This window comes from Carassius auratus, unplaced genomic scaffold, assembly GCF_003368295.1.
Source record: "Carassius auratus strain Wakin unplaced genomic scaffold, ASM336829v1 scaf_tig00216514, whole genome shotgun sequence".
In the NCBI taxonomy this organism is placed as follows: Eukaryota; Metazoa; Chordata; class Actinopteri; order Cypriniformes; family Cyprinidae; genus Carassius; species Carassius auratus.
This window is the reverse complement of record NW_020528609.1, coordinates 659,467-687,032: the sequence shown is the minus strand read 5'-3', so window position 1 is coordinate 687,032 and position 27,566 is coordinate 659,467. Positions and strand designations below refer to the sequence as shown.

The following is a 27,566-nucleotide window of genomic DNA, read 5'->3' as shown; positions in this document are numbered from 1 at the left end:
AAAAGCTGTGGAAACTGATTGCCTCAAAATTCTCAAGTAAATTAGGTCATAATTTTTTAGTTGATACTACTCTCTACTACTTTGTAGAGATAACTTGTGTATTTGTAGAGAGGGTACCATAAAACTTGAGTACAAGTAACTCAAATTCAAAAGTTTAGGTAACTTACAGATTTAAGTTGAGATTTGTAAGCAGAACTTAAACAAAACAGTTCTTCTAACATGTTGGCCAGGGGCGGAGCCAGAAGATGTAAACATTCGGGGCTTAGCCCAAACCTAGGGGGCTGCAGGGGTGTACTCCGCAGGGGAGATTTTTTTCCCCACGTTTATGTCAGCTAAATGCACTATTTTTCAGGCTGTTTGAGATAACAGAATGCCTAAAAATCTATACACTATCTGGGAAAATGATGGTTACTCAGAAAAAAAAAATATTCACCCAGTAGAGCCTACAAACTATTTTGTATTTAATTGTTCTCCAGCTATATTTCTCAATTAATCTATCTTCTTATCCCACTAATGTGCCGAGAACAGTTGTAAAACATGCCCTGAAATAACTTAGCATTTGATACATTGGGATATATTGCTTTTGAATCTCTCTCTGGCCGGTGAGGTTTGCTGTTACGAGTACCTTTAAAAAAAAATTGTTATGTCCATAATGCTAATTTCAGGCGGTTAGTCAGTGAGCTCGCTACGACGGCGGTGAAATAAAAAGCCCACCAGCCCCTAATGACAACGACGAAGAAGATGATTTATATTCTTCTTCGTTAGTTTTTATCGGCAATTGGCAAACAAGCGAAGTGATGCGTGATGCTTTACCGTCCGCCACAATGCACAGTAATAGAGCTTTTGTTTCTTTTTTTTGCCGCTCCAGTCTGAGAGACTGAAAGGAAATGAAACAAAGTTGAAGTTATTTTAAAAAAGCTAAAAGATTCGGGGCTTTTGACAAAACATTCGGGGCTTAAGCCCCATTAGCCACCCCCCCGCTCCGCCCCTGATGTTGGCTTGTTCATTTTACTAGACGAATGTGTGGAAACTGATTGCCTTAAATTTCTCAAGCAAGTTGTACTCAAAATTCTAAGTTGAGAATGCAAAGACAGACAACAGATTTGGCACAACACTAGAACACTTTATTTGCTCTATAAAACAGTGTTCATTTTAAAACATTACTTAAGGCATGCCCGTCAACTGCCTGCCAGCAACATTTTAGAAAAAAAAGCACATACTGCACTCAAGAAAAAAGAAAAGAAATAAAAAGACAATTAAAGGATCAATGTTTTTTTGTTTTTAACATCTTTACAAAGTGTTCAAAAGCAGAGCTTGCAAGTATGTTACAAGTTTAGTACAGAACACCTTCCTACTACAGTTCTCTTATATTAAAACTATTCTAAAACCAAACAAGTAAACTTGAAAATTTTCAAAACATCCTCTTAAATGTGGATTTTTTTTTTCATTTTCAACAATTGAAAAAAGTGAAGTATCTGTAAAACAGTACTGAACAATTTCTTTAGTTTTCTTAAAGACAGCTTCTATTCACTCAAACTAGCATCATGGCTATGATCTATTACTGCATCAGGCGATTTTTCAGTGATTGGATTTTAGGTTTGAGTGACTTGTGGCCAAGGGACAAAATCACTCTTTGTATGAAGTCGAATGTGCATTTCAGTGCTGCAGGATACTCTAAGTTTAGAGCATAAATTAGTCCAAAGAGCAGACACGTTGCTTGTGGAAGATTTTCAAGATCATCCACAACCACTGTACCTTCCAAAATGATTGCCGTTGTTGTGGCACCAAGATGCAGGGAGTAGGGTACAGTTGCAGAGTCCTCGGGAATCACTGTCAGAATACCTATTTCAACGTCCGACATGTCTTCATTGTCATCACAGTCCTAAAAATGGGAAAACATAACAAAAATTAGGTCAAAGAAAGCCACAAAACATCTTTTAAAGGGATAGTTCACCCCAAAATGAAAATTGTCTCATTTACTCACCCTCAAGTTGTTCTAAACCTGCATGAGTTTCTTTCTTCTGTTGAACTGAAAAGAAGACATTTTGATGAACGTTGGTAAACAGACAGTTGAGAGTAGACATTGACTTGCATAATAGGAAAAATACTATGGAAGTCAATTAAATTCTACTCTCAACTGTTTGATTACTGACATTCTTCGAAAAATCTTCTTTTGTGTTCAGCTAGAAGAAAGAAACTCATACAGGTTTGGAACAACATAAGGGTAAGTAAATGACAATTTGTTTCTGTGGTGAACTATCCCTTTAAGAGCACATACTCTCATTAAAATGTAAAACTAAACTAATAACACGTTATTTCTAAATGTAAAGGCCTTTTCAAACAGGACACAGGAGTGGATGCAGGGGGGAATACATACATCAAACAACTGCATGAAAAGACAAACTGAAGGCCAGCTATATTAATTAAAACTATCAAAATAATCTATTGTCTTTCTTAGAAATGTTTTTTATTCATTTATGCAATATAAAATGTATCTTCTTATACTGTCTTTTCCCCTAAATTTTTTATTTGTCTTTCACTTTCTTTTCTCTATCCCTTTCTTTGTTTCAGTATCCTGACTGTTTTCTTGCCTTCATAACTCTTCTTTCTAGATATCAAAACTGTTTGAAGAACAGTTTTCCTGTTAAATAAGAATCGTCAGAGAAGAAAATACTTACAAAACATGTCTTATTAGGAGTGGTAGGCCGTGAAGAACGGCTGTTCGTCCCGCATTGATGTTCGATTTCTGCAAAGTTATAAAAATGTATCTTGAATAGCGCTTACACAACACAGAGCAAAAAACAACAGCAAAAGCAACATTTGTTTTGCTTTCGAAAAATAATTGTAATAAGTCGAGGAGCTTACGTCATTTTCAATCTGCTGCAGAATCTTCTTAAGTTTGGAACCAATGTCTCCACCTTTAGCCCTGAAGATATCGATGAAACGTGGAGTAAATCTGTCCAGTTCTTGAAAGAATTCAGTTTGCAGGTTTTTGCCAGATATACGGTTAAACTCTGCCATGATCTAAAAAAAAAAAGAAGTAGGACAAACTGACATTAAGCAATCACTTTTCACTGAAATGTCCAAGTATGAATTAACACCAAAACTGGTTAATGATAAATTTGCTTTGAAAATGTTCAAGATGAAATGATATAGGAAAACAATTAAGACTCACCTGACTCTGTGTGAAGAGGGCTGGCCACTTTTCCACTGTATTCTTCACAGCAAGCTCCTTCTCTATCGATTCCTTTCTAGGCAAGGCAAATGTAGAATTCATGTTCCGGGCTATCAGTGCAACGTTAAGACGACGTTTCTTCATTTCTTCCACCATCTCTTTTCTTTTGGACTCCATGCTGGCTTCATCTTCACTATCAGGGAAGTTCGGTAGAAAGTTGATTTCAAACCTCTTGGGTCTTTTGATGTTTTTCTGAGGCTGCAGTCCTCTTCTTTTCCCACCATTTATGGATACCTCCAAGCATCCAGCTCGACGCAGTTTTGAGCGGTAATTGCCCATTTTCCACCTAAGGCTATCATACCACCACCCATTCCACCCCTTACATGAGCCAGGCTGGGTAAGGCAAGGGTGTTTTTGTATAAAAGCAGTAGCAACAGCCTCGAAGTCTTCCTTATCTGGGTAAGCTTTGTAACTGTATATAGTTTCTGAGAGTTTTTCGAGAATCTCATGCATAAGCTCTCCTGACAATTGTAGGTATGTTTGATCTCGCATGTACTGTAGATTTCCCTGACGTAATCTATACTCAACGTCAACAGGAAAAGTAGGGATCTCGAAAGTTTCTGGCCATGCAGTCCGTAGACAATGACGTGGATGATCAGAAGCCACAGATAGGACTTCAGTGTCAGCTGTGCTAGGGGTTGGTGACGTCACAAGGGAGACAATCTTCAGTCTAGGCTTATCTGGCAAGTCAGCAATGTTGGTAAGATTCACGAGGGAATTGTTGAAGTCTGGATCCTCAAACTGAAGTGCGAACTTGTACTGAAGTCCCAGCTTTTCTTCAAGTTGTTCCAACAGTGAGTCACCTGTCTGTGGTTTCACAGGAAGTAAAATTTTTCGGATGTTGTTGTCACAAATTATAACTCTGAGTACAGTTGTTGTCTCCATACTTGGTCTCTCTACAAAGGTTAAAGAATTGAGTTAGTTTTCTTAAATTAAATGGACTGCTCACCCCAATTTCATCATTCTAAACCCATCATTTGCAAAAATATGATTCAAAAAGTTTCACTCATCCTTGTTTAAAATGTAATGTACAAAGAGGCATTCATAATTTCATGTGACTTGTGCAATACAGTTCAAGCATTTAAGGCATAAATGGATGGGTTTGTTGAGAAATGAACTTCAATATATAATCCATTTAACTGTATACATCCTGTGTGTATGCTATACTGTGTTAAGGGTTGCTCATTTGCACAGGAGAATTCAAGATTGTTCAAGATTGATATACAGTTTTTTTTTCTTTTAAATTAGTTATAAATCTTGAACAAAATATACTGTGCAAAGGAGAAACCCTTCACACAGGACAGCATTTAAGCTAACCGCTACTCTCTCGAGTACATGCAGGATGTGACAATTTAAAGAAAATAATAAATAACATTTCAGTTTGTTTCTCACCAAACCTATTGATCTACTATTTGAACACCTAGTTTAATGAAATTATGTATGCTTTTGTGTGCTCCTGAAGCTATGCCTGCGATCTTCTGACATAGACAAGAGCAGTCAGAAATCTTTTCAAAAATAATAATTTTTGTCTACAGAATAAGAATGAGACTAAATAATGATAATTTGCAGAATTTCTGAAGTCCCTTTAAAACCTGAACTGTCATTCATTCAGCATATGATATAATGTTTGAGCGTAACATAGGTCCTGCCCTGAAGTGTATAGGCTGGCAAAGGAAATGGGTCATTTAGATCCGAGGGTTTGGCAATTGACAGTGATAGCACAGGACTGCACAGTTCAAAAGAACGCAGGTGCTCAATGTACCAACAGATCTTTACACACAAACAGAACATCACTGTTGATGACAAGATTTTTGAAAATCTTTCTGAAATCAGGTAGGCCTGAGCAAGTACCAACAGATACAACCATATCTGGATTATACTTGATTCCATCAATGCTCACAGATGATGCTGCGAGGACAGTGTTCTGAACTGCATATTTGTCTCTCAGGAATTCCTGAATGTTCTGAGGGAAAGTTGACATCAAAGTACCCATCATCTTATCTGTCAGTATGGGTGGCTTGAGAAAGGAGGGGGAGTCGATGTAGTAAGCCAGTAGTCTTTGATGGCGAACAGCCAAAGTTTGTGGAACATTTTTAAAGTTTTTGGTGTCACGGATTACCTGCTTGAACACCTTATGTTTTCCCTCAAATCGCATCGTCCACATATCTCTTAGTGGCCCATATGTTCTTATGAGCTGCGGATAGTGCTCAATATAGTGGTGTTTAGGGCGCAATTTGAAATGAGGAAAGACTGTTAAAAGCAAATGTCTGTGTTCTGAGATCTTTGCATCAAGAAAATCAAGAGAATCCTCAGTGAACTTGAATGCCAACGTCATTTCTAACATATCTTTCAGAAGCAACACAATTTCCCATGTTTTATCATTCTCAGGGATATCAAAGCCAACCATGAGGGGCAGAAGTCTAATATGCGCCCAATTCTCATGTGCATTACCCCCAATGGTACCTTTTGAGGCAAATGTGCCTGGGATGATTTGAGGCTGATCAACTTTGTCTGAGAATTTGTAAGGAAATTGCTTGATAACTTGATTCAGGGATTCAAGAGAGATTAATTTCCTTGAGACCAAATCATTAATGCACAAGGACATTTCAATAGGGATGACACCCTCCATAAGGTCGTGCATTATGTCAGGTGGAAAACCACCAACTGTGTGAAAATGTTCCAACCTTTCACTTAAAACACAGCCACCTTTTACACCATATTGCTTTACCCAACTTGCATCGTGTAACACTTCATCCACATGCCTGTCATGCTCCTGCTTGGTTCTCAGTTCAAATGCTCCCGACCGGACCTCCTTCTCCTGGATTTCACTCCTCGCTGCTAAACAGAACCGACAAGGGTGCTCAACAGTGAAACTCTCCTGTAACCTTGCCAATGAATGAGCACCTAGATTATCAGATGACACAAAAAGTACACTTCCTTTCACACATTCTCCTAACTGTTCAATGTATACACCATGCTTTTCAAGAGTTTAAGGTCCTGAACAAGTGGGCGCAAGATGTCTGTGTAACCATGTTGTTTTACTGCAGTAGCTCTGCATAAAATTGCTAGCTGAATTGACTGAAGTAATGAACGATCTTTTGAGGGAAGATTAGCTAGAACCCAATAGAGAGCGAACATTTTGTGTTTTTTTTAGAAGTGCCAAGGGGATTGGCCAGCTCAAATTCATCAACATAAAGACCCAGAACCATCCTGAAGGTCTCAGTGTTAAAAAAGTCATTTTCTTGATAGTGGGTGCCATCTCGGTAAGTCTTGAATTCATTAACTGAGAATTTGCTGAATTGCATGATAGACAAGGGGTTCTGAAAAAGTAAAATTTGATTTATTTGTTGAATTATTTCCTGTGCAGCCGAATCAGACACATGCAAAATTGCCTGTATTTTGAGAAATAGTGAGGCTAAATTGTGCTCCAATTGATGATGCAATTGATCAAGGTTTTCATTCTCTATATCATTTTCCTCCAAATGTTCATCTACAGGATCAGGGCTCAAAGGTTCTTCTTGTTGCACATTATCTACACTGTGAGAAGCAATGTGCAAGAGAACCTCAGAATTCAATTGTCTTTGATCATGTGCTCCATGATCTCTACATATATGTGAATTAAATGTAGAGTAGACATTGCTCTCAAAATTGCAATTGTTGTATGGACACTGCACTGTTTCTTGATTTTTTAGATGCTGCCGTAAATGAGAAAAAATTGACTTTGTGCAGGGCTCCTCAAAATTGCAAAGTGGGCAGTTAAATATCAAAGGGATGTTATCACATGGACTGGATTGGCTACCATGTGCTTGATGTGAATGATTTTTTTGTTAAGTGCACCTTTAGTGCATTTAATGATTTAAATGAACAAAGACAATCTGTGTAGAGACATGGAATTGGAGTACTTCTAGAGTAGCTTCCATGTTTTAATCTGTAGTGTTTCAACAGCGGAGCCCTCTTTTCACACGAAAACAAGCAGAACTTGCACATCCACTGCATGAATTTAAGTCACAAAAATAAGAATACACAAAATAAAAAGACAAAATAAGGTAGTAATTGCTTGTTAGTTACACCATCTTAATTTATTGTGTTGTTAATTTCCATGTGAACGACACGTGAGCATCGAACGTTCTAGAAAATTGTTTCGTTAAGGCCGCACAAGTTTTTACATCCTTTTAAACCCCGAACTTATTACCGAACAGTTTATAAACTGTAACGTTACATAAAAACAGTGTTCAGTAAAAAGCTATTTTTGCAAACTAGTAAAAGCCAATGGTCTCATTCAACATAAAACTACTTTAGTGTGCCTTTTCCTCTTACTGTACAATGAGCAAATTAAATTCGAGTTTTTATACGAAATGCATTAAGATTTATAAGTATTTATTCAAGAGCATACCTAACTTTACTGCCTCATCCCGAACACGAGCTTAAATTCTTCGTCGACGTCGTCTTCTTCAAACACACACCATCCCATTGCACATTGCAACTTACCCAACGGCCAGTAACTATATCAAGCTCTGTTAATAAAAAATATAATAGACTGTGAAGCAGCAGCAGCTGATGGGCTTGCAAATAAGCTTTAATCTTCCCAGTTATTTTATGGCGTGAAGGAAAAAAGGTTCAGAATCTATAAATAAATGCATGCACACGCACTCGTGTGTGTGTGTGTTTATACGCAATACAATGACATCAAGGTTTATAAATGGTTGTTCAAGAGCATACCTAGTTTTGCTCCCTCATCCCAAACACGAGCTGAGGTTCTTCTTCTTCGTCGTCGTCGTCGTCTTCTTAACACAAACCGTCCCATTGCGCATGCGTTTAAATGCATTTAAGAAATTAAAAAGTAATTAAAAATTTAAGTAGCCGATTAGAATAGTAGTTTTGTCTTATGCTGAAACTTACCCAACGGCCAGTAACTATATCAAGCTCTGTTAATAAAAATATAATAGACTGTGAAGCAGGTGGGGCTTGCAAATAAGCTTTAATCTTCCCAGTTAATTTATATAGCGCGAAGGAAAAAAAGATTCAGAACCTATAAATAAATGCATACACACGCACACGTGTATAAATATAAATAATTGTAGGGCATTTACTAAAAAAATATTAATTTCATTATTCATCATTATTATTATTATTACTATGCAAATTCTTTGCTCCAGAAATTTGCAACAGCGTGAACATGCCTTTAGTACAATACACTTAACAATCATAAGTACATTGTGGTAGATCTGTTTAGTTTAACTGCCTAAGTTCACAGTACACAGTCTAATCAAGTTAATTCAACAAATTTTACAAAGTAAGTTAAATTCACTAGATTTTCTTAAGTAGAATCAGCAATTACTTTTTACAGTGCTATAAAAGCTGTTTCCAACAAAAATGGAAAGCGTTAGAAGAAGAAGAAGAGTGAGAATGAGAGGGGGAGCGCAAAGAGGGGATGAATGAGGTAGAGGAAGAGGAGAAGGAGGTAGAGGAAGAGGAGAAGAAGGAGATAGAGGAAGAGGCCTAGATGGAGGAAAAGGAGAAGAACTTGAAGAGTTGATAGAACCTGAACAAAGAAGACGAGGACCAAATTTGAATCAAGAAATCCGTGCAGCACTTATTGACCATGTTATCAACCATGGTCTGACACTGAAGGAAGCTGGACAAAGAGATCAACCAAATCTCAGCAGAAATACTGTTGCGTCAGTAATTTGGACATTTCATTGAAGAAACAGGTAAGCTAACCACACAGTATACATTGAAACTGAAGCTTGTATAATCAATATTGTTTACTGTGACATTTGACAGTAGGCTGCATATATATATATTTATTTATTTTTATCTTCTTTTTTTTTTTTTTTTTTTTACATAGGATTGAGGGTCGAGGACACCAAGGTGGAAGGGGCCCTATGTTTAGTCGTGCACAAGAGTCGTGCCATTGTGAACATGGTTTTGGCCAATAATTGTATCAGGCTAAGAGAAATCCAAGTCAATATCATCAATGATGACAATATTTTCAATAACATCCAACGAGTCTCTCTGTCAACATTAGGTCGAATCCTAAAGAAAAATCAAATATACATGAAGCAACTGTATCGGGTACCATTTGACAGAAATTCAGAGAGGGTGAAACATCTGCACAATGAGTATGTAGAGGTATGTATTGTTCATCTGACTATGGTGTGGTATCATGCACTGCTCATAATGTTCTGTCACAAAAAAATACTGTGCTATGATATTGAATAGCATCCTATTTTCTTTAATGTGTTTCAGAGAGTCTTACAAATAAATGCTGCTGAAATTCAACATGAATTTATATATGTGGATGAGGCTGGATTTAACCTTGCAAAAACAAGAAGAGGGAGAAATGTAATTGGGCACAGGGCAATCACCAATGTGCCGGGGCAGCAAGGGGGTAACATCACCCTTTGCGCTGCTATCACACAAAATAGGGTCCTCCACCACCATGCAAATCTAGGACCCTATTATGCAAATCTGATACTTGCATTTCTTGACAGATTGCACGAGATTGTCACATCATTAGACCAAGTGGACCAGATGCGGTACATTGTAGTTTGGAACAATGTCTCATTTCATCGGGCTGCTCTGGTCCAGAACTGGTTCCATGATCACCCTGATTTTGAAGTTTTATACCTTCCCCCATACTCCCCCTTCCTGAATCCTATAGAATTATTTTTTCAGCGTGGCGGTGGAAGGTATATGACCGTTTGCCCCTCATTCAGGCCATGGAACAGGCATGTGATCTTATTGAAGCAGCTTCAGTGCAGGGGTGGATTCCTCACACAACGGTGCCTTGCCAATGAAGACACAGCCTGTGATGTGGATCAAATCTTATGGCCTGATCCAGCCAGACGGAGAGACGGATAGTTACAGTATTATTGTTGCTTTTATAGTAGTTTTCTTTCATTTCTGTTTACTTTTACTTTTCTTCAGAGTCAAAGTGTATGTACTGTAATTCATGCAGTAATTTTTATTTGTCTAGATTTTATTTGTTTACAGTAATTGATATCATTGTTGGTTGATTACTGTAACTGATTATGGTAAGAAATACTGTAAGTATTGAAATAAATACTTGAAATATTCAGTCTGCAGCATCAAGTGTTGTGGAGTGCTTGGTAAGGTTATAGTAGGCCTACAGTATTTGACTACATTCTCCTTATATCTCAAAACAAATCATGAATAATGTTGTGAGTTTCTCACTATTTTTCTGTCACCTAAATTCTCTTACATACAGTAAGAATGTCTGGCCAAAAATCTATTCTGTTTTTTATTTATCACAGCAGTGTGCAACTGGCTGCAATAGTGTATGATCATTGATGACTGTGTTGGTTAAATGAAAACTAATAGCATTTTCACAAATATGTGTATATGTTTTGACTGAAGTGTGTCATTTTGCAAACAATCTAGGAATTTTGCTAATTGATTGTGGTGTTTGGATAATTGTGATAATATTTTGACAAAAAGAACTCTGTTTTCAAAATTGCGTGTAAACAATTGAAAAACAGGGTACACCTTCTCCTGTCGCTCTCCTGGCTGGCAAGACCCTACTGAAATTAGACAAAAATTGAGCAAATCAGTGTTCGACGGGAGCTTTCAAACAATAAAAAGATAAGTAACAAATGAATATAAGATAACCAGCTTACATGACACTAAGTGTGTGTGTGTGTGTGTGTGTGTGTGAGAGAGAGTGTGTGTGTGCGTGCGTGCGTGCATGCGTGCGTGTGTCTGTGTGTGTGTGTATGCGCGCAGAGCACACAGGGACATTAGTGTGTGTAAGTGTCCACGATAAGCAATGCTCACGTGTCACTCAGCAACATGCGTAGTTGTTCCAAGATCAATGCCAGAGCACGGATGCAGATGCTCTCTGTGCAACCCTCTGTGCAGAACTTGTGTTCATTATTGTTCATTATTGAAAGAGTTTAACAATTGTTTGAGAGAAATGTTACAATTTTTTGTAAGTTTAATGCTTAAAACAAACCTAGTTATGAAAATTAAATTAGAGAACAGAATAATAATAATAATAATAATAATAATAATAATAAATGGGCTGGAATGACAGGCCAGATTATAATGCAAAAATAATCAAACATAAGTGTAAACACATGTTGAAGCAGATTTAAGCAACACCTAATTGAAGGCAACAATCTGAGATGAGACACGAGACAGGGTTCACAAGAATGAGTCTAGACAAGATTTATACACTATTTAAAGAAATCTTCACTGATGAAAAACATGCCTGGAAAAATAGTCTGCAGGTGCATTCTGAATGTTTTAACTAATCTTGCAATAAATGCCATATCTGCTTTCTGAGAATTAATAATTATATGCAATAATAGACAATACTCAAGCACTGTAAAATATTTTGCCACAAAATCAACTGATGATTTGATGAGTCTCTTCAGAATTATTGTTCTTGAAGGCTATTAGTTTGTGTTTTTAGAATGTTTGACCTCCTATCTGAATGATTTTCCACAAATTGATCGATCATTGAAATAAAAAACAAACAAACTAAAAGAGGAAGTTATATACATTGTTATTTATCTGTTGCGAAAAAACAAACAAAAAAAAAACATTAACATTAAAGGTCCCGTTCTTCGTGATCCCATGTTTTAAACTTTAGTTAGTGTGTAATGTTGTTGTTAGAGTATAAATAATATCTGTTAAATTCTAAAGCTCAAAGTTCAATGCCAAGCGAGATATTTGATTCGCCTACAAAAAATGACCCGTCTGGACTACAGCCGTCTAGTTCCTGCAGTAATGACGTCACTAAAACAGTTTTTGACTAACCTCCGCCCACATGAATTAACAAACAGGGGGCGTGGCCTTGTTGTGCTCCAACGGAGAAGAAGGAAGAGCTGAGTTTGTGTTTGTCTCCATGTCATCAAAACGCTGTTATTTTAATCTCAGAGTCCAATCATCTTTGTTTGGGCTTCCCAGGGACGCTGTACTTAGAGATCAATGGTTACAATTTATTTTTAACTCGTTTCCCGAAAATTATAATCCACATGTAAAACTATGTGCAGCACATTAGCTGAGGACAGCTTCCTCGTTCTCAATCAGTTTAATGCCGGATTCACACAAAGATTATTCTTGAAAGATGGAGCAGTTCCCTCTTTGTCTGGAGAAGGTGTTGTTTATGGACCACAACCGGTACGTGTATTTTATTATTTAAGTTGGTGCATTTAACAGTTTCTGTAACTTACTACACAAAGGGCAACGCTGTTTAGCTTTGTTAACTTGATGTTAGGGCTGTGCAAAAAAAAACGAATGCGATTTTCATGCTCATCTCATCAGTAAAAACGCTCCTGTGATTATAAGTACATCACCAGCACCTTCTTCTCAAAACTAGCCCAATCGTGTTTCCAAGAGGACAGCGTGATCTAAGCTGGTGTCGAATCACAACACAGGAACCGCTGGCCCAATCAGAACTCGTTACGTATTTCTGAAGGAGGGACTTTATAGAACAAGGAAGTCATCAGCCCGTTTTTATGACTGTGAAAACAGCGGTATACAGATAGGTGAATTGTGTGAAAAATACAGTTTTTTCTTTTTTACACGCGAATCATGAACACATGTTATTTTGCACACCGTAAACACGATCAAAGCTTCAAAAAAGCATGAAAAACGGGACCTTTAAGGGCCCTATCATACACCCGGCGCAAGCGACACAAGGCGCAGCACAAGTGTGTTTGCTAGTTTCAGTCCGGCACCGTTCACATTTTCCCGTCCAGCGCCACATCGTTTAATTAGCAAATGCATTTGTCCCCATTTGTGCACCCATGGGTGGCTGGTCTAAAAAAAGAGGTGTGTTCAGGAGCTGAAAATAGACTGCACCATAGACCAACTCAAACTTGGTCTAAAGTCTGGAGCAATGTTTTTACTTTGTTATTTAAAGAGCGTATGTATAGATATATATATACTGTACTGTAGAGTAAACTGTTGATTTGTTAAGGTGTAAAGACGCTAGCCAGTAACATTACAGTATATTTGTAAAAAAAAAGAAAAAAAATTAAACATGTTTTATGATGTATAGAGAACAGCAGAGCTCCAGAAAGAACATGTACGTCTCCAGAGTGGATTTACATAAACCATATACACCTTGTAGCTAAACAAATGAGATTTTACCACATGGGAACCGTGTTTTGGTTTATAATACTCACCTTTGTAAGCACCCTCGTCGCTGCTCTCCTTCACGTTCAATGATGACGTATCCCTTTCGCGTGGCATTCTGGGATTGAAAAGTATCCCTCGATGAACCCTTCAGAATCTGGGCTGAAGCAGTAGGACAAACGGGGATTTCTTCACTACTGTTTTATGAATACTGGGGTTTTTAAACGTACTTCTTTCTTCAAATACAGTTTTTCTCTATTATGTAGTAGATGAGTATGCATATTAAAAAACAAATAACATATACGTACGTCCGAATCTCATGAGAATTAGTGCAATTCTCGCCTACTCTTTTATAAACACAAAAGATTCAAACACACTCATTCGCTCGCCTGCTGCTTTTACCATACTATATAGTAGGGAAGTATGCCATTCCAGACACAGGCAGTGTGCAGTGTTGAGGAGACTCCAGAACAGATCTGAGAGCAGCTGGGTACATATAAACCCACAGAGATGAGTGTGTGTAGATCTGTGCTTGAGCTGCATCAGGTGCTTCATTCCTGCTCCTAGAGAGTCACTCTATAACTCTAATTCAACGCACCTCCATCTACTAATCAATGTCTTTGAGTTAACTTGAACAACACAGCCATCTGTGTGGATGTGAAGCCCTGCTTCACATAAAATAAACTCATTAGAAACACTGAACCTGGGAAACTAACACTGAACTTGTAAATGGTTTGCAGCAACTTTGGGAAACATTTATACGAAAGGAAAGAGTTGAGGAACTCAGTTAAAGAAAGAAGAGGAAGTGCTGTGTGAATGTGTGAGAATTCACTGCATCTGTCTAAACAGTGTTCAGAGATGATCTCAGATCAGTGTGTGTTAAACCAGTGCGGTCAAACTAACTGAGTTCCCACAAACAGATGAAAGATGACCATTATAGTGTTGAGAGGAGAGAAAAACTAACAGTTTATACAGCGCTTTCTTCACACACTTGTCTGCTCAGTGGTGCTGCTTCAAATACATACAGCTTTATATATTTACTAAAATTACAGAAGTTATATGTATTTTCAAGTTAAATATACATAAAGGGCAAAGTTTTAATTCCTGTACATTCACTCTCAAGTGTGGATATCGAGACGAGACGAAAGATCAGTCAACATCTGAAAGACTCGCAGAGAACAAACACTTCTGACATCATGTCATCACATTTGATGATGTGTTAAAAACATTCACAGTTTGGTCATTTAACAACAAACCCATCATCTTTTACTGAAAGTCTTTGGAAGAGTTTGAAAAAGTAGATTTTCAAAACGTCAGACAGCATTGATCCACTGTGGCATTATGGGTATTATTTCTCTCAGTGTGAAAACAATCATAGGAAGTGATTGATAGCGGAAACCTTTTCAGTAACAAACCAGTTTGATCAGTTTTCTATAAGTGAATGATTTTCTGTCTAGAGTTGAACTGCAGAAAGAAAGAAGTGAAACTACGAGTAATGTGAAGAACGGCCTGTAGATCGTGTTCAGAGTAAATGTGTGTTGAGAGGATAACAGTAATCAGTTCTCACTGAAGAACATGTTTCACCACCGCTGTGGCGTCTGGTTAGTGGTTATGGTTAGGTCTTAAGAAACAGCAGAGGAACAGGTTTCAACACAACACTGCATCAGTCAGCGCTCGGGTCTCGAGGGATAATCTTGACCTGTTGAGGTGGACACAGAAACACTGCAGGTTACATCGGCTCCAGCTGACCTCACTTCTCCATTACGACTGACATCATGTTACTAAATAACAACTCTAGAGTCATTTCAACACTCAGTCGGTCAGATCAGAGGAAGTGAAAACCACAGGAGGAGCTGAGAGTATTTAAAGAAAGAGTTGAGAGCAAATGATGAAGAGAAAGAGAAAATGTCTGAGTGTCATCTGTGTCTGCTGGGACTGATCGCTCTCTCTTCACTTCTCACAGGTAAAGACATCTGTGTTTTCTCTTCAACACATTCAGTGCAATCAGTCTGAGAAAGAGTTTCTTCTTGTGTTTGATACAGAACACACTGATTCTTCCTGAACACACTCAAACTAGACAGATTCACTCTCAAACATCTCTCAATTATTCTCTGATGAAGAGTGTGTTTGTGATTTGAACAGCTCTCTGATGAAGAACAAGAGTTTATTCTGGAGAGTGTGTTTGTAATAACTGCTGAAAAAGACTGATCTGAACCTTCTGCTTTCTGTCATTCATTTATTAATATATATCATAATGATCACTCAGATCTTCTTGTGTTTCAGGTGTCAGTGGAGAGGATGATGTTCATGTGTTCATCAGTTCTGGTGAAGATGTCTGTCTGCCCTGTAATAATGCTCTTCATGATGCTCTTCATGACTGCAACTCAACTACATGGAACTATAACAGAGGCAGTCAATCAGGAACAGTTGAACTGATTGGTTTAGGGAAAGAGAGGAAAGGCACAGAGAGACATGAGAGACTGAGTCTGGGGTCTGACTGCTCTCTGAACATCAGGAACATCTCAACAGAAGATTATGGATATTACACCTGCCAACAATGGACTGGTGTGAATGGACCACAAATAGGACCTGATGCTCGTGTTTATCTGCATGTTCTTCATGGTAATTTAATGATTATTTGTTCAGTTTAAAAATGACAAATTCTTCATTTAATCTCTCCTGGTGGTTGAAGAGTGTGTGATGTGTGTGTTATTCTGTGTTTCAGTCTCATCCTCACAGACTCAGATCAGTTCAGGTCTCTCTGTGACTCTCTCCTGTCGGCTGTATTCATATCCTCGAGTCTCTTGTGATGAATGGATCAGTTCTGAGGGAATTCATCTGTTCTGGGTGAATCAGGCCGGTGTTAAACCGACGAGATCATCCTCATCAGATCCCTGTATCATCTCTCAGAATACAACACTCCTGAATGAAGATCACAACAGAGAGTGGAGATGTAATGTTACTCAGAAAGATCAAGTCAAGACCTCAGTCACAATCACTGTCAAGAGATCAGGTGAGAAAACATCTCCTCTATCAGTGTTAGACTCTCATAATGTGAGTAATATTAAGGACTGTAAGTAATATTGAAGCAGAACAAAAGCTTGGTTCAGTCTGACAGAAGAAACTCAAAGCACTGCTGCAAACTAATGTCCAAATATTACAGTCAAGAAGTTCTGCTGGAATTATTTAAACTTTTTATGTAATGTTATGATCTAAGTTAAAATATGATTGTCATATTCTATGTCAGGGCTTTTCACACTTTCTAGTAAACCATGTTTTCAAGGATCCTCATAATTAACACAGTGTTTAAGGCTAAAGTGAATGTGTCTGTGTGTGTAATATACTGGTTTTATTGGTGTAAACGGTCCACATATTTGCACTATTCCATATTTTACTGAACAAAAACAGAAAAATTAGTAAATTTCAGTGGAATTCACTGCAAACAACATTTATTTGACATGTCGAACCTATAAAAAGGTATTTAAAGTGAAACTGAAGCTGCTTACGTCCCTCTCATTCAGAATGGATCATTTCCATGAATTAATCATTAGCTGCAGAGGAACATTTGGTTTCTGAACTATTATTAAAGAAGGTTTTGTTTTTCTTAAAACGGCATCGATTCACAGGAGAATGTGTTTGGAAATATGCCTCGAATGCTCACACTGACTGTCACAGATATTAAACAAGTTAGCATTGCTAGAAATGATTGTTATATGCTTGAAAGCTTGAAGCGCATCATCAAGTGTCTGCTCTTTGATTTTTTTTTTTTAGTGCATGTTTTTGAATAAATGTTAGCATGTTTCAGATGATAAAAACATGACTTGTAGTTCAGAAAACACTGTATAGAAGATGATTTCTCAGAGATGCCTTGTTCTACAGTATGATGAATCTGAACTAACATTCATTCTCTACAGATCAAGCTCAAACGACGACACCAGTCCCAAACTCTCAGGATCCCTCAACTACAAACACACCAGAAACTTCTACACACACAGGTACATGATGCTGCTGCTCTTCATTGAGGATGTTACTGAAGATCAGGGATATCAAGACAGGCACCCTGACAATTCAGGCAGAGTTAACGATACACTGTGTGTATTTGCACATTATAATGTAACGCCTTAAAGTGATTTGATGGTCTGTCTAAATACTCAGTTCTGATTGGGTTAAGAAATGGTTTAATTCACAGCTGGCCGTGCATTATCCCCCCCCCCCACACACATATAAATATATATATGTGGCAGAAGCAGTAAAGGGACAAAAGTTCGCCACCCTGGGTCTGGCCCAGGGACATCTATTAAATACATTTACCCCTTTTTTTAAGCAACACTGGTCAGCTCACGAGTCATTGGCAGGAGACACAGATAAACAAAAAGAATTTTTATTACAATTAAAAAAGGGTTTTTATTACATAAGGTAGAAAACAGTCGCTGAATGCAACAGTTCACATAACTGACTCAATTACAAACTTTAAGGAAATCAAACAATGGGCAACCTGGGTCATCAAGGACATCCTTCAGTTCAAGTTACAGGAACTGAGGCTTGACAGCAGGACAAAAGGGCACAATCTGTCTACACAGCAAACCACCCTTCACTTACACCTGTGACACATTCACACACAACCACTTCAACCAGCACTCGTGAAAGAAACACTAACACCAGGAATCTTACTCCTGCCTTAGGCACTCAGCAATCAGGTTAGGTTATGAAGACAGCATCCCTATCACAGATGGATTATAATAAGGAGAGCTGTCCACCCACAAATTACAAGTACTTAAATCCCCCAAAATAACCAATAAAACAAAGCAATAATCAATAATAACCTGCAGACACCAGCCAATGGAAATGCTTCTCTATCGCTACATTTCCTACTCTTCAAAAAACAGATTGTGAAAGCAGTTTTTTTTCCAGTGCTGAGTCATTAAAGCTCAGATCCTCTCATTATAACAAAGCATATACAAACCTGATTCTAAAAAAGTTGGGACACTGTACAAATTGAGTAAAAAAAAAGAATGGAATAATTTACAAATTTCATAAACCTATTTTTTATTAACAATAGAATATAGATAACATATCAAATGTTGAAAGTGAGACATTTTGAAATGTCATGCCAAATATCGGCTCATTTTGGATTTTCATGAGAGCTACACATTCCAAAAAAGTTGGGACAGGTAGCAATAAGAGGCCGGAAAAGTTAAATGTTCATATTAGGAACAGCTGGAGGACCAATTTACAACTTATTAGGTCAATTGGCAACATGATTGGGTATAAAAAGAGCCTCTCAGAGTGGCAGTGTCTCTCAGAAGTCAAGATGGGCAGAGGATCACCAATTCCCCCAATGCTGCGGCGAAAAATAGTGGAGCAATATCAGAAAGGAGTTTCTCAGAGAAAAACTGCAAAGAGTTTGAAGTTATCATCATCTACAGTGCATAATATCATCCAAAGATTCAGAGAATCTGGAACAATCTCTGTGTTTAAGGGTCAAGGCCGGAAAACCATACTGGATGCCCGTGATCTTCGGGCCCTGCAGGCATCGCATACAGGAATGATACTGTAATGGAGATCACAACATGGCCTCAGGAATACTTCCAGAAAACATTGTTGGTGAACACAATCCACCGTGCCATTCACTGTTGCCTGCTAAAACTCTAAAGTTCAAAAAAGAAGCCACAATTAAACATGATCCAGAAGCGCAGGTGTTTTCTCTGGGCCAAGGCTCATTTAAAATGGACTGTGGCAGAGTAGAAAACTGTTCTGTGGTCAGACGAATCAAAATTTGAAGTTCTTTTTGGGACCCCATGTAATCCGGACTAAAGAGGACAACCCAAGTTGTTATCAGCGCTCAGTTCAGAAGTCTGCATCTCTGATGGTATGGGGTTGCATGAGTGTGTGGGGCATGGGCAGCTTACACATCTGGAAAGGCACCATCAATGCTGAAAGGTATATCCAAGTTCTAGAACAACAAAGATACCCATGCCACACAATGGTAAACATGGCCTTGTCACAACTTTTTTTAGATGGTTTGATGCCATGAAACTTAATCTACTTATTTTTCCCTTAAAATGATAAATTTTCTCAGTTTAAACATTTGATACGTCATCTATGTTGTACTCTGAATAAAATATTGACATTTGAAACTTTCACATCATTGCATTCTGCTTATATTCACAATTTGTACAGTGTCCCAACTTTTTTGGAATCAGGTTTGTATCAAAATGTCTTCCAACCAATACAGTCTGTGTACTTTTTCGTTCATTCGTTATTCTATTTCGGAATGAAAGATGAAATTTAGGAAAGGGTGTCTTTTTGTTTTAAAGAAAGAAAGCAGAAATGGCTGTATTTTGTTTTCCAAATGTATTGTTGTCATCAAATAATAGTATTAGAAAATTGGATGAAAAAAATGAAAAATGATCAGTTATTGTATTTTTAAATGAAAAACCAAAAATTTGAACTGTACACACAAAATGCTGCCTGAAAAAGTAGAATATTAACTTCTTTTCAGATTTTTTAAAATTCCTTTTGCACTTTTAACAAACATTTGGAAAAAGCACAAATTAATATAGAAAATATTAGATAAAAAAAGATATTGCAGAATCATGGGAAATCTATCATCATGAAAATGTATATTGGGATAACTTTGTGTGCTATTTGTGTACGTTATTGGAGAGGATGCGTGATTGTTCAGTTCACATAAAGGCTACACATGCCTTATACATTTAGACATATTTTTCCCTGTTCACTGATGGCATTCACATAATTCCACATTTAGGCTGTACAGGGCTCTAGACTCATTCTTCCTACAGGTCGCTGTTTTGCACTTTAGCAGTTGGTAGCACTAGAACATCATTTGCAGTCTTTTTTTTTTGTTGTTGCTTTTTTGCTACAACATGCCATTCATCAATGCATGCTGATGAACTTTTATCATAGTTTATAATAATATGGTAACATAATTATTTTTTTTTTTTAAATGGTGACCATTTTGGTCGCCGTCTATGCGGATGTTTGGAGTATGCGGCTGTCACTGGTCCAACAGCACAATGAAAAACAAAATTGGTTAAATTCTGAATGAAGAAAGCATGGTCTGCACTTCCTATGATAATTTTAAGGCTGTCATTCATTTCAGTTTGTCATGATCTCAAAAATATCTGTTATAATCAACAAGGCTCGACATTAGGAGGAGTTTAGAGAGACTACATTTTAGAACTGTTTCAAACAAATCGTTTGAGAATCGTTTGAAAACCTATTGTAGAAGACTCCCAAAGCAATAACCTTAGAAAAGGCATAGGGACACTATAAGATCATAAAAATATCAAAGCTAAAAGTTTTCATAAAGCAGTTATTGGAGCCACGCCAGTAGCGTAAAAGGGGCAAAGCGTTTGTATAGAGACGCCAAAAAAGGTAGAAATTAAATTTAGCATTAATATACACTTTAAAAAGCACATTTATTTAATTTTTACAATTTTAATGAAATAAAAAAAATTGTAATAAAAAAATAAAATAAAATTAGAAAATTAGTTTGTGTCTGCTTATTCTATTCATCAGTGTTTTAACCATTAAAGAAGAAAACGCATTTTCCGTATTTAATTTCCTGGTTAAAAAACGAAAAACTAATGGACACACAAGTACACTGACTTTTATCATTTTTTTTACGATCCCAATACACCCACGTAGGTCATTTGTAAAAATCCCTGAAATACAACCCATCAGAGCATGTACATTTGTGCTCCTATTAGCAACAGGACACTTTCATATTAATGCTTCGTACTCTTTTATCTGCTTCATAATTCAAGTTTCGTATAGCTCAGTTGGTAGAGCATCAAATTTTATGAAAATATGCAAACATGTGATAATGGGTTCGCCAGAGAACATATGTGCATAAAATGTATACTGTAAATCAAGATTTTGCATGATTTATGTGAGGGTAGTTATAGGGACGGGGTTAGTTGTGGAGGTTAATAGGTCAGGTTACAATTCAGGTTAATACAGGTTAAAGGATTAGTTAACCTCAAAATTTAAATTTCCTGATAATTCACTCACCCCAACGCCATCCAAGATGTTCATGTCTTTCTTTCTTCAGTGGAAAATAAATTAAGTTTTTTGAGGAAAACATTTCAGGATTTTTCTTCACACAATTGTCTTCAATGACAACCAGAATGTTGAAGTTCAAATCAATGCCGTGTCAAGGGGCTCTGCATGATCCCAGCTGAGGAAAGGGGTCTTATCTGGCGAAACGGTTGGTCATATACTTTTTAACCACAACTGTTCTTTGTGCTGATCTTTTGTTTTTGTTTTAATGATCGACCGTTTTGCCAGCTGAGACCCCATTCCTCAGCTGGGATCGTGCTGAGCTCTTAGAAGCACTCAGGAACTTTAACATTCTGGTTTGCCGTTGAAGCCAATTGTGTGGAGAAAAATCCTGAAATGTTTTCCTCAAAAAACTTAATTTCTTTTTTTCACTGAGGAAAGAAAGACATGAACATCTTGGATGGCAATGGGGTGAGTGAATTATCAGGAAATGTTAATTTCATAATAAAGCTATTTTAACACTCCGAAAGGGATAAAAAAATTATCTACACAAATATAAAATTAATTCAAATAAACCTAAAAATAAAAATAGCAAATTATTATTTTGAGCTTTGCCAATGAATAATTAGCATATTAAACGTCACTCTAGATTGATCACCGTCACAATTCTGCGCTAGTGGCAACGAGAACAGCGGGTAAGAGTAAATTTAACTCTCTTTCTACTCCCCCTCATTATTATTTGCTCACAAATTCTTTCTAACAAAACTGTAGGCGCTAGCGCTATCATCTGTGGTCTCCATGTTTACTTCCGCACGATTTACGTCATATTACTCTTCTGCACATGCGGGCCACATTTTAAAAATAATATGAACAGTCAGTCAAAAAAAAATCTCTGCTCTGGTAATAATTTGGAATTGAGCATTAAGGCCTGCAGTCTGAACGTAGCCTTTGTAGCGTTTTGTGTCATTTTCTCTGTACTATAACTGTTGTTAAAATACTTCTGTATCTGTAATAGGTGAAAATAATGAAACAAGCTAATGAATAGAGATGCACAGATTGACCGGAATTGGCTGACTTTCCCGTGACTCATGATTACCATTGTGCAATATCAGCATCACGGCAGTTTCACACCGCAAACGTGAGCGGGGCATATTTTTTTCAGCATGCATGTTAACCAATGAGTGCATTCACACCGGCAGCAGGAGTGTTGCATGTAGTGAAGTGAGGCTTTCGGCACTGAGTCTACTTTTTGCTGCGCTGCTTACGCTCAATTAAAGAGAAAGTACCCCTTTGATGGACAAAAATAGAAATAATTACACAGAAAAAGCACTCAAAATGCACAAAATAAACCATGTGTCGTGTGTTTTAACAAAAAATTGGAGCATGTCAGAAAATAAATGAATAATAAAAAATTTATAGAAGATTTATGTATTTAAGCTTATTTTTAATCATTCAGTTTGGGTAAAAGTATGCATTATAGCGATTATCTGTTTAAAATGTTCTATGTTCTAAGCAAAATATTCTATTAAAGAAAAGATAATAAGTATTTGTGTGTGCTGTAAAGTGATTAGAAAAAAATTAATCGGAATTGGCTACAATCGGTATCGGCAGGTCAAACTTAAAAAACAGAAATCAGAATCTGCCTAGAAAATTGTAATCGGTGCATCTCCACTAATGACACAATCAAATCCGCAAACCCTAACTACATACACAATCCAAATATTATTAGGTAATGTAAGGCCTAGCCTAATAAGAAAGAAATGGATACTAACATTGGGTTCTTCTTTAAAGAACAAATTCTCAATTAAAGCTGCAAGCAGCGATGAAAGGGCCCTCACACCCGGGCTCACCGGCAGCGAGTGGCTTTAGTAAAAAGGTTAATGGTGAGAAATATGCATTTGAAGTCATAAATTTAAGTGGAATATATCCAAGTATATTCCATATATATGCCAATCTTCCTGTTGCCAGCAGGTGGTGCTATCATTATAATGGAATATTGACCTTCAGCTTTGTTCAGGCCAGGACTCTTATCAAACATGTGAAGTTTGGGGAAGATCGAACATTTTATTGCCTGAGTTACAACAACTTCTCTTGCTGTGGCGAGACATCAAATTTTGTCATGGCGCCATGGACACGCCCTTTAACAAAAACTCAAGATCTCCACAATTTAACATTGCACAGCCCTTTAGATCAGACTGACCACAAAAACTACATTAATGTCCAAAAACTTCTAGGAGTAGTTTGTCGCAGCGTAAAATATGTCACTTCCTGTTGCCTTCATGTGGCGCTATGAATATAATTGAATATGGGCATGTAGATCTATTCAGGTCAGGAGTCTATTCAAACATGTGAAGTTTGGGCAAGATTGGACATTTTATGCCTTAGTTACAACAACTTTTATTCCCATGGCAAGATTTTGAACTTTGTCACAGTGCCATGGACACGCCCTTTCACGAAAACCCAAGATTTTCACAATTTAACATTTCCCAGGCCTTTAGATTAGACTGAACATAAAAAAGACATTGATGTCAAAAAATTTCTAAGAGTAGTCTGTCACAGCGTAAACTATATCACTTCCTGTTGCCTATAGGTGGCGCTATGACTATAACTGAATAAGGGCATGTCAATCTGTTCAGGTTCAGAGTCTTATCCAACATGTGAAATTTGGGGCAGATTGGACACTGTATGTCTGAGTTATAGCAGCTTCATTTTTCATGGCAAATCATCAAAATTCGCCAGGCAGCCATGGACAGGTCCTTCAACGAAAACTCAAGATCTTCGCAATTTAACGTCGCAAAGGCATTTAGATTAGGCATACCAAATTTGGTGTTGATCTGAATAAATCTCTAGGAGGAGTTTGTTAAAATACAATGCATGGAAATGACAAAAATTACTAAAAATTACCTCATATTATCAAAAATAACCAACTTCGTGTTGGGTTTAGAATTTTGCTCCAAGAGTCTTTTTGTAGGTATTGGTGTGTTACATGTGTGTGCATGTACGTGAAACATAGCTGGAAGGCTGTTGATTTTTTTTTTGTATAGGTGGTGCTGCCAACCCATTTTGCCACACCCTCTTCTGAATCCTATATCAGACGAAAAATTTCACCAGGTTTGATGCATGTGCAAAGTTTCATGACTTTTTGAGCATGTTTAAGCCCTCAAAAATGTGATTCATTTGGGAGAAGAAGAAGAAGGGACAGAGCAGATACAAGAGGGTCCTCGCACCATCGGCGCTCAGGCTCTAAATATAGCGGCAAGCAGCGATGGCGGGCTCAAGACATCAGTGCGAACGCCACCCCGGTGGCATCAGGAAAACGATGCCCAGCGGGCACATGCATTTACAGTAGCCCTTTGGCAGTCAAGTTTTAAAGGATATGTCAGTTAAAGGGTTAATCCGAACTAGACTTTGAAATCACATACACAGAACAATATATATTAACTTTAGTAACAGGTTACAATAAGGTTTCATTAATTAACATCAACTATGTTAACATGAACAATAATTATATAGCATTCATTAATGTCAGTTAATATTCCAAACTTAAACATTAAAACATTGTTTTCAAACACATTTTACCAATTCCAAACCATATCAATCTTAATAACTATCATTAATTTATTTAATAATTTATGAGTGATATTGGTTTTCGGATCACCAGTAGTTCTTTCTGACATTTCGATTCAATAAACTGGTTGAATAAAACGGTTCACCGGTTCTTTTGCGCTTAACGCAATGACGTCATTGGCGAAGATTGCCCTTGATTCAAGCCTTCGGTTTACCCACGCTCATAACTTTAGCCCAGAATCAGTTCAGAATCAATCATCAAAAGAAGCAGTTTGGTTCAGACGCTCTGTGTGTCGGTCTGCTTCATACTGAATCACAAATGCGCAGTATCATCAGCTCCTCGGTTCACGAATCGGACGCGTCCGACAGAAATGGTTCTTGACTCGAGAACGTATCAATCTTTTGGTCATTATCTGGCTTGGCTTGGTGTTTATCTTCAGTTCTCTCTTCACAGCAGTTCAGTCAGTGTACTGTTTGAGTAAATGAATTACTCTGGGATATTGGTTTGTTTTAATTCCGAGGGAGTGTCAGTCACATTAAAAAAAGTTAACAGTTTAAGTAATTTGTGGATTAATGCTTATTGGAGAAGAGAACCTTTTTCAAACGATTCAGTTTGATTTGGTGAACTGGTTCAAAAAGATCTGTTTACAATGAATGATTCGTTCGTGAACCGGATATCACAAACTGCTTTGTTTTGAACTCTCTCACAACAGACATGGAAGAGAAGACAATGATGAATAAAGTTGAAGTTTTTGCTTTTTTTGGACCAAAATGTATTTTCGATGCTTCAAAAAATTCTAACTGACCCTCTGAAGATGTTTTTATAATCTTTCTGGACATGGACAGTATACCGTACACACAGTTTCAATGGAGGGACTGAGATCTCTCGGACTAAATCTAAAATATCTGTTAGCCAGCACCCCCCATTATGGGACTCACAGCTGAAAGTGCTCTACCTAACTTATAATTGTAACCGTTTCATACTTCAGTGTGTTACAAACATAATTGTGGTGTCTTAAGAAAGAAGACCCTTTGAGCTTTACTTTTTATCACCAGATTTGATAATGCTCAAAATATTAAAAGTTAAAGACACTGAAGTGCCTTGAATTTTTTTTTTTTTTACCACACTTATATATTTTTTATTTGATATAAAAAAACATGAAATGAGCCCTGGAGTATTCTAGAAAAGTAATGGGTTGAAAGCCACATGTCTCATGAGTTTCTATTTCAAATCTGAATAAGATATCATGAAAAATGAGACTCCTGCTAATATTTTTCTGAGACTATGCCACACCACCCACCCCTCAAATATAAGAAAATATATTTCCCAATAGTATTGAAGGCTTCTACAAACTATTTAGTCATTAAACATACCACTGCATAGTTTTTTCAGTTATAAAACACTAGACAGAAACTTAGACATCATATAAGTGATTTATTTGAGCACTAGAAAAATACAATAAGAATAATTTGAGTAAGAAAAATATGAATAATAAGAAAAATAAAAAAAAAGATTTAGCTTTGTTTGCCAATTACAGAACATCCTGAGATTGCTAGAAATGCATCTTTTACAATGAATTACGATGCAAATAAGAACTGATGGCCACTTATAGAGATGGTAAAAACACAAATGTGTCATAAAGTAAATAATCCAGTCTCTCTATTCATATAGAGGCGTTCACTTTGATAGCCGTGATCATACATTAATAGCGAGCTGATATGGGCTGATTTGCACTCAAACAGATGGTAATCATGCAGATACATTCACATTCAACATAAAACACACTCACACATATATAAAAACTGTTGAAAAATAAAACAAACAAAGAAAAAGGCGATTGCTGTAAATTCCGCCTCCATCAGCTGACAGCTGCCAAATGGAGCGCCAAATTCAAATAAACAATCTTTCGCCTTTCATCTTTCATTCATCTTCAATCTTTTTTTCCGGTGGACACCGGCGGCGCCAGGGGGGGTCTTGGGGGGTCTTGGGGGGTCTCAAGACCCTGCCAAAAAATGCCTTGACCCCCCATTTGACCCCCCAGCCTCTTCCTGATTAAAAATATATATATTCGGGATAAAGATCCAAAAATATTTCTCTTCAAACTACGCAGAACAATAATAAATAATAATTATTTCGACATTTATTCATACACTGAACCGAGAACCGTTTCTGTCGGACGCGTCCGATTCGAGAACCGATGAGCTGATGATAACTGCGCATGCGTGATTCAGCGTGAAGCAGACTGACACAGAGCGCATCTGAACCGAACTGATTCTTTTGGTGATTGATTCTGAACTGATTCTGTGCTAATGTTATAAGCGCGGGTAAACCAAAGGCTTGAATGAAGGCAATCATCGCCAATGACGGCATTACATCGAGCGCAAAAGAACCGGTGAACCATTTTTTTTTCAGCTGGTTTATTTGATCGAATTGTCCGAAAGAACCGGTTCACTTGAGCACCTGCTCCTTTGCCCCTTAAGTGCCCTTTTGTCAAAGCAAAATTTCCTCAATTTTTTTTTTTTGTAATTACATAAACTTTTGTGAATGCCTGCCCACGCCCAATCATAATATTAGTACAATTTATTAATAATAATTTAGCCGTAAATAAAATGACCAACATGATGACCGTTC

General features: G+C 37.3%; 1 protein-coding gene and 1 long non-coding RNA gene across 2 annotated transcripts in view; one reads left to right on the top strand and one right to left on the bottom strand.

The window, feature by feature from the left end:
* Positions 1 to 2,694: 2,694 nt before the first annotated feature.
* Positions 2,695 to 3,203, bottom strand: LOC113098325 (uncharacterized). Its single transcript, XR_003288990.1, has 3 exons — positions 3,176 to 3,203; positions 2,866 to 3,024; positions 2,695 to 2,746 (listed from the first exon to the last, which is right to left on the bottom strand). It is a non-coding gene; the product is annotated as an uncharacterized LOC113098325 (long non-coding RNA).
* An 11,601-nt stretch (positions 3,204 to 14,804) lies between these two features.
* Positions 14,805 to 27,566, top strand: part of LOC113098319 (uncharacterized) — a 35,568-nt gene continuing 22,806 nt past the window's right edge. Inside the window, exons 1-4 of the mRNA XM_026263348.1 lie at positions 14,805 to 15,305; positions 15,626 to 15,964; positions 16,068 to 16,355; positions 17,257 to 17,337. Coding sequence (XP_026119133.1) covers positions 15,248 to 15,305; positions 15,626 to 15,964; positions 16,068 to 16,355; positions 17,257 to 17,337 — 766 coding nt within the window. The 5' untranslated portion in view covers positions 14,805 to 15,247. The remainder of the gene's footprint in view (positions 15,306 to 15,625; positions 15,965 to 16,067; positions 16,356 to 17,256; positions 17,338 to 27,566) is intronic.